This window comes from Limulus polyphemus, unplaced genomic scaffold (genome assembly GCF_000517525.1).
Source record: "Limulus polyphemus unplaced genomic scaffold, Limulus_polyphemus-2.1.2 Scaffold1196, whole genome shotgun sequence".
Taxonomy (NCBI): Eukaryota; Metazoa; Arthropoda; class Merostomata; order Xiphosura; family Limulidae; genus Limulus; species Limulus polyphemus.
In genome coordinates, this window is record NW_013666806.1 from 149,642 (window position 1) to 158,405 (window position 8,764).

The 8,764-nt window shown below is 32.1% G+C and overlaps 1 protein-coding gene and 1 pseudogene across 1 annotated transcript in view; both read left to right on the forward strand.

Annotated features, from left to right (window-relative positions):
- Nucleotides 1-8,145, forward strand: part of LOC106462548 (fibrillin-1-like) — a gene marked incomplete at its 5' end in the record, with an annotated part of 157,590 nt that extends 149,445 nt beyond the window's left edge. The window contains 4 exons of the mRNA XM_022389848.1: nucleotides 393-512; nucleotides 6,264-6,368; nucleotides 7,313-7,440; nucleotides 8,026-8,145. Coding sequence (XP_022245556.1) covers nucleotides 393-512; nucleotides 6,264-6,368; nucleotides 7,313-7,419 — 332 coding nt within the window. The remainder of the gene's footprint in view (nucleotides 1-392; nucleotides 513-6,263; nucleotides 6,369-7,312; nucleotides 7,441-8,025) is intronic.
- The window catches only part of LOC111086562, a 29,990-nt pseudogene continuing 28,651 nt past the window's right edge, over nucleotides 7,426-8,764 (forward strand).

The following is an 8,764-nucleotide window of genomic DNA, read 5'->3' on the forward strand; positions in this document are numbered from 1 at the left end:
ATTAAGGGTATTGATAATATAGGGCCATCAAACTTTTTATGTTTAGCAGTGAAAATAATAGGACACATTTTGGCAGCATAGAAGTTGTCTGCAATTTAGACAGTATTACTTTTGAAACAGGGTGGTTGGCTTTTGGAATGAGCTGATTTCAAGGGTGGTGGAGGTAGAAAATATAACTGGGTTTAAGAAAAGATTAGATGAATACACAAATGGTAAGGAGTTGTTATAGTTGGTAGCTGGAAGGGACCTAATTGATGGGCTCATAAGCTCCCTTTTGTACCTTTAAAATTGTGTGAATTTTATTTATTTATATAATATTTCTTACAACCTGAATCCAGACAGGTAATTGCAAATTTGTAAAAAAAAATGAAAATCTCTCTTCTCTTTTACAGAAGTTTGTTCACAATCAGATATTTGTGGAAAAAGAGCTAAATGTAAGGCCAACAATCACCATGCAGAGTGTTATTGTCCTAGTGGACTCACAGGAAACCCTAACTTGGAGTGTACAATAAGTAAGTGTATTCAAAATAGTTTTGCTTAATGTGGAACATACAAAGTGTAGCCAGTGTTGGGTACATTACTCATAAAAAGTAATGACTTTATTTTGGCCATTACCTGCTAAAAATAGTAGTGTTTTAACCCAAAATGTTACCTATTTAAAAATGTAACGAGTAATGATTTGTTTTACTCGTTAGTTTTCGAATAAATACCTGTATTTTGTATATAAAACATGTACTGTGTACATTGTATTTTATATTACATATATGTTTGCAGAGCTGAACTACAAGCATTAAACTCAAAACAAAATAAAATGCATTATACATTGAAAGGTTTTAGAATTAAGCAATTAAAGAAGCTACTTTTATTTTTCCTTTATGATAAAGCCAGTGTAGCCAGGTGGTTAGGGTTCTTGACTAGCAATGTATGTGTTGTGGGTTTGTATTCCCATCCTACCAAACATGCTCACCTTTCAGCCCTGGGAGTGTTATAATGTGATGGTCAATCCCAATATTCGTTGGTAAAAGAGTAGTCCAAAATTTGGTGGTGGGTGGTGATGACTAGCTGCCTTCCCTCTAGTCTTTCATTGCTAAATTAGAGATGGCTAGCACAGATAGCCCTCATGTAGCTTTGTGTGAAATTCAAAAACTAACACAAATAGTTAAGGAGTTTTGCCAAAACGCATCTTTAATAGGGAAAGTAGGAGCAACATATGATTTACAAGAAAAAGGAATAGCCTATCAAGTAGTATGAAATAATCACGTAATAATTGCAGTGTTAAAACAATTATTTTTTGAGGCCAATATCATGGCTACATTTCAAGAAAACAGCTCTTTTGAAGCTTGTATTAGACATTCCTCCTCTTTTTTGCCCTCAGCACATCTTTTCCAACTGAAAAAAAACTATTAACTGTGGTGCTTGACAGAATAGCTGTATTTAATGAAATAAAAAATGACTTTAAGACTGCATCTGGAAATATGTCATTGTGAACAGACTTTACAAGAGATTTATCTAGAAAAGCACCAACTACTTGAGCACTTTTGTTTCCAGTACTTTTGCTCCCATTATTTGTAGGCATCTGAACTAATCTTCTTCTTCATCTGTTTCTGTCATGCTATCTTGATTAGGTGACTCAGTACCATATTGTACTGCGTGTTCTTCTATCTTTGTGATCATTTGTTGTTAAACTTGTTCCTTCCTATTTTTCTGGAAGCCAGAAGAGCATGAAACTAGGATGAAAACATGCTGAAAGAATTGAATCATCATCGTTGAACACATTGTCAAACCTAGTTTCTATGATTTGAATTGATACTTCAACTAGGGGTTTGCAAATTTGAAACCATATATTGTTCAAGTCCCCCAATTTGGCTAGACAAAAATGGAAGGTAGGACTCACTAGTCCCATAAACACTTTGTTCTCACACAAATGCCAAGTGTTCTAGCAATAGGTCTAATGACATGAACGTATTCCAAAATAAAAATTTCTCAGCTGGATTCAGCCGCACAATGACCAGTTGATCAAAAACTCGATCTAGTGCTTGATCAGTTGACTCACTTCCAGATATTAACCTATCTACGTGATTTAGGGCATCAAACATTGAATTCCAGTGAGTTGGGTAAAGAACAATCAAATATTCCCCTCTTTCTTTCTCAGTTGTGTCAGCAGCTACATTGCTTCTGCTCTGTTTATACCATGTGGTTTGATCTTTTGTCATTGCTGATCGAGAGTATTTTTTATGCTAGCATTATTTAAAACTTTATCTACATCAGTAGCAGCAATGAGATTCAATGTATGAGAGGCACACCTATGATGGTCTGACAAAATGCATATATACAAACAAAATGATACCTCATCATCAACAGTTAAAACATCAACGCGAAAATGAATTTCTACAGCATCTCCATCTGAGTCATCATCACCACCTTCATCTGTGACTGCATCATCACCACTACCAGCAATATCACCATGCAGTTGGTCAGGAGAGATGGTAGATGCATCGTTAGAGAACAGTCTGTAAAAAGAAGTTATCTTTCTATTATTTAAACTTACAACATAAGCACAAAAGTAATTTTGACATTTAATAACATGGCCAATAAACCAACCATGGTTACAGTTTGACGTCCAACCAAGTGAACTAGAACAACCAACCATCAAATGCACCAAAATAGGAGTGATATTATGTTTCTCCTATTTGGATGCATTTGTTGTATATGTATTGGATGTTGTGTGTGTATTTTATTTATATATATATAATTAAAAATAGCTTTGATACTATTAATTACATTAATTATTCATAGGCGATTAAAATCAGCATTATAAAATAATTTAATATTATATAATTATATTTAATATAATATAATATAAATTTATGAATATGAATTCATTAATATGAATGTAATATAAAATATATATTAGAAAAATTTTAGCAAAGATTCCTTTGTCAGTCCTAGTTATCACCTGAAAGCCACAGTGGATAATGCCTGTGGTAATAGCTCCCAAATGTGTTTGGGATATCCCACCAATCAGACAAAATCCAAACACTGATGATAAATTAACCAGCTATCATGGAAAATCAATTAAAGGTATGGAGCTGAGTGCTTACACCCACAACGTCTCAACTCCAACTGCCCTTCACTGTCTGCAGCCACTTGTAAGAAAGCAGTTACCCGTAAAAGTTCTTATAGTTCCTAAAGTAGAAATGAAATCACCCTAAGATTTCTACTGTTATGAAACTCCCAACCTCCACCCTTACAAAAGAAAAAGAAAAAAAAGATCTTAAATAGAACTACAAACCCTACCTTAATAGTTCTTATGTTCCTAACCTCCTCCAGTTCTTTTTGAAAATGTATTCAAGTATAACACAGGAAAGCCGATACAAGCCTAGCTACTTGAAGTTCATCTTTCTGTCTGGGTATACTGAATAAAATTATAATTTTAAATTTAGCTATCTAAAAGTAGCTAATGACTTCTAATAACACAAAAGGTATTTTCCATATCGAAAGTAAATTTTTTAAAATATTGTCATATTTATTAAAAAACAGTGTAAAAAATTTTTTAATTGCCAGTATTTGCAACCATTATTTTTCAGTTTATTTATGAATAACACAACATTATCCATAAAAGAATTATCATTATTACAAACTATTAAAAAAATTTCAACTGAGATATAATAACATAACATAATATTTTGGGACAACATGGGACCTATTGGTCAGTCTCAGCTGTTCCACCCTCAAAACTAAGTTAAAATTATTTAAAAAATAATAATAATAATAATAAAATTTTCAATCTAGCCCTTTTTATACATATTCTTATCAAGCTTTTCTTTAACTCACTTAAATTTACTGCCTCTACAACATCTGAAGGCAACCCATTCCAAAGGCCAAGGGTATTGACTGGACTAAACAATTATTTGCCAATTCTCAAAATTGCAAGGTCTGTAGGCTAAGTTCAGTGTCAATCCTACACTCCTGAAGGATCTTCCACAATTATGGGTATGGACTGGACTTGACAATTATTTGCCAATTCATGAAATTGCAAGGTCTGTAGGATAAGCTCAGTGTCAATCGCTACCGTTAATCCACAGTCTCAGGTGAAGGGATACTACCAGCTACCCATATTTTACCAGTATGAAGGGCTGATTGGTAGCCAGTAAGAAGATCAACATTGATGCCCTTGAAGATTTTACAGAAACTGATGACTCATCTCTCACTGGTGAGGTTTTCAATCAGGCAAGGAACTTATTGATTGTTGTGTACACAAAGAATGTAGAAATGGCTGGGTCTAGTCTAGCAGACATTATAGCCAATAAATTTCTGAACAACAAGACTATGTTACTGATGCTGCTGCCACCTGCTGAGGATACCTTCATACAACACCTAAAGAGATCTGCCCTGGCTACAATAATTGCCAAGACAGCACACATAGCAAAGCCAGTAATCCCCCCCCCCACTTGATGAACATAGATGGACTGTGAATGAAGTTCAGCTTGTACCAGTTCTTGTTACCACACCACTGTGGCTGCACGATATATGTCAAAGTCAGTCTCATGTGGCTGCAAAAAGGGTTGCAGTAGTAACTCCAAGAAACGAGTACCATGTTATCTAGGGTGCAAGTGTCATGGATTAGTGGTAAAATGTTCCTGTGCACAGTACTTGGTACAGTTTGATGAAAGTAATGATCCTGAATCTGAGGTAGATGATAATTGATCTCTGAATTTTGTTGTGTTTTATATCCATGTTTGAAATTATATGCCTATATTTATGAATGTCTACTTTTGAGATTTACATGTAAATTTATCCAGATGAGCATTTGTTTTTACAGATAAATTATAAAAAGCAGTAGGTAGGAATACTATATATGGTATTCATCCTTGTATAGTAGGCAATATCCTGTTTGACTGAATCTGAAGTTTATTGCAATATGTCAACTCAGTATTTCAAGCCTTATCATTTTCAGTGTTAGATTAAATATATTTTGCTGTTAAATAAAGATATTTTCCCAGTGTCATGTAATAATCAGCCTTATCTGGTATAGTTCCCCTATAGGCATTGTAACTTTAAGATTTTGTGTTTATATAATATCAGTGTGTTAAAATGGATTTTCCAATAATATTTTACTAAACATATTGCATTATATCAGCCTAATAAAGGTCATTTGACCAAAAACGATGTAAGAATATAGTTCATGTTAAATTTTAAGGTTAAAAAAGACATCTGTGACAATTTTATATTCTCATGTATGTCATTTGTATACATACAGAGTAGGATATCTGAGTGGTAAAACCTACCATCATAGACCATGCTGTATAAAAGCTACAGTAGCTGATCTGGCAGGTTGTGCACCTAGAAAGTACTCTTGGGTAGTAGTAGAAATTAAATAACATTTACAGCAGACCATGTCTCCTCAGCCCCCATGGTTCCCTGGGTATAAAGGCAAGCAAAGCAAGCATTCATATGATAAGTTGTTACCACTACTTCTTCCAGTAAACTTTTTTCTCGAGATATGGCCACAGGTTACATGGAGTGTCTCTCAAACTACTGCCACTTTCATATGAGATAGTCCTGCACATAACCTCCCATTCTAATAGCTTACAAACAATTGACAGAAAATACACACCAAAGGTATCCTTGATTAGTGTGATGGCCCTCACTAAACATCTACAAATTCACAACTCAACTAAAACATGTTTCAACAGGAATACATATGCAATACGTCATTCCTCTGCTGTTGTTCCAATATTACTGCTATTTAAAAAGTATATTATTTAAGGTTATTTTTATTAGTTTATTAATTGTTATTGTTGTTTTAGCCAGATAGTTTTAACTACCAATTGTTATTAGTTAGTTTATATTAAGTATATTATTATACTATAATATTATTGAATTTAAAAAGTAATGAGTGACAAATAATGTGGTTTTGACTAAAAATTCATAATTCCCTAAAACTTTAAAAGCAGTGTTGTTACCTGGGACATTACTAAAAAAGTTAAGTTGATAGTAACATTGCTACTGATAATGACATTACTGCCCAACAGTGAGTCTAGCTTATGTGTATTTCCATCTATATGAATGTGTTGTAAAAATATTGAGTAAAATGTTTCATTATTTCTGATATGAGAAAAAACAGTAGTCATGCATATATATTCTGGGAGATTTTTAAGGTAAAAAGGATTATCCAATAGAGAAGTACTTTAGAACTAAGGCTCTGGTAATATAATTAATAATTTCAAAAACCTCATAAATATATACGTAATACCTTTTAGTACAACAATGTGTCCGACACGAAGAATGCCTTGGCAATCTTCTCTGCATTGGTGATCATTGTGGATGCCCTCCTCCTCTTCATCAGGAAGGATTTTTCTGTATTTGTAAGTTGTCAGTTTTATTTCATATTTTCTGGAAAAAATCTGTTAAAAATACTTTTAATGATAATAATAAAAAAAAAGATAATTTACTACGGAAACACAACATTATAATTTTTGCCTAAAAAATCATCGGTAGGCCTCTTTAACATTTGTTTTATAGTAAGAAGTAGAGTTGATTATATTTACATATACTTTTTTATATTGTTTTCTGTTTGGTTATTTTGAATATGCATAGGATAATTGAAAACTGTGTTTTTTCTCATACTTGTATGATCGATAATATATTATCTTCAAGAGTATCCTACCAATTACTACATTCTTCTGTGGTTACAGAACAGTCTAACAAACATGTAAAACACATTTAATGTCTATCTTTTCTGTGTCCAATCACTGCTAATAACACTTTGGCAAACTTGCACAGACTTTCTGCATGTTGATCATTTATACTATTGTTCATCATACTTAAGTCATCAAGCTGCTAGAAAATGGGATTTTTACATGTATATTTGTTATATTTTGATTCTTTCGCAGTGCAATTTGTTGACCTCACTTTAATTTAGTACTGGTTTCTGTAAATACTTGTTTATGCTTTTTTTACTATTTTCTTATATCTCTAAGGATCTTCATTATATATATATTTATATATTTCATTCTATATTACATCTAGTTTCTATTTTGTTTAAGAACTGTTACTTGCCTTTATTGAGAGCTTTGTGTATAGAAATTAGAAACTTCATTAAACCTTATTGGTATAATTAGAAAATGTTACTAATATTTTTTGCTTGTAGATTAAAGGACAATCTTTTGTAAAAGTTATTACTCTAACCTGTCAATATGCATATGCCCAGTGATATAGTATATAGAAAGAAATATAATGCTTGTTGAGCAAATAAGATGTATTTATACTTGTTGTTTTTGAAAGGTATTTTCGTTTTTGAATCTTTTAGTAGAAAACGTACATGTTCATCTACAAATCCATGTCCAGAAAACCAGGAATGTATGTATACAAATGAACAGCGTAGTTTGTGTGTGTGCCCAAGAGGCTTTGTTTTGACATCAAATGGACATTGTAGAGGTAAGCATATAATCAACATTATGTGTAGAGTATAAATAATTACTATTAGTTGTAGAATATGATTAGTTCTGAGAGCTATCATTATTATATCGAGCTATTTTCAAAGTAAGGTGAAAAGACAAAAGTTATTTTTAAAAGGTAAAACATATAATTCACAAGTAATAATATTTTCATTTTATTTATCCTTTTATCACTTAATCAAATATGACATATAATTGGTTTTAAATACTTTTTGTTGGACTTACATTGACTGAGATACAGATATGTGCTTTGTAGCTAATGGGCAGCATATAAAACATTTGTGATGCTTAAGTTCACAGCTCACCACTTTTCCTGTACAGAATATGATTTTTTTAATAACCCTGTTTGTTGTTGACAGCTTAGTATAACTATCTCTTTACAATCACAGAACTATTAGAGTAAGCTTAGAAAATTCTGAATCACTTACTTGTAACTTTTCTTCAACAACTTAATGAATATAAAAGTTTGGAGATGGCTTGACTGGGTAATGAAGGAAACTTTATTATAATTGTACAACATTTAGTCAAGATTATATCATCTGTAATAAATAGTTTTGTTCTAAAGATCTAAATGAATGTGAACAAGCACCATGTGGAAGAGGAGCCCAGTGTTTCAACACTGAGGGAAGCTACATTTGTAAATGTCCAACTGGAACAGTTGGTGAACCAAACTATGGAGGATGTAAGTCATTAGACCATTATCCCATTTGGCCTAAACTAGCCTAATATATATATATATAAAGATACAGTGCACACCTAACTCTTGTTTAACTTACAGTGTTAACATAGAAGTTGTTAAGAATTTATCTCGTATGACATAGTTAATTTCATTGTATTAACATGTACATATTTTATACAAATTCTATTGTTGTAGCTTAACTAACTATAGTTTGCTAATTTTCATTGAAGTATTCATTTTCGTGTTTGTATAACTCCTCAGTTTTAACACAGAAATTATTTTAAGAAGGTACATTAGTCTACCATAGGTAACATTTATATTTAATTAAAATATGCTTAAGTATTGCTTATTAATTTTATTACTTCCTATCTATACCAAGACTACTAATAATTACAATCTATTATTTACCCTGCCAGTTATAAAGCTTAATTTGTGATAATATTTTCTCTGCTGGAGATTCCCTACAGAACAGGTTGACTAATGTGTAATCCACTGTATGATGTATCAGTCCCTTTTCTAAAGGAAACTCTAAGTAATGTCATATTGGGATAATCCATAAAGAATCTAGCTCAGTACAGAACTATTTTCATATCACAGCTTTAATATAACCTCTCAGCAGATGGTC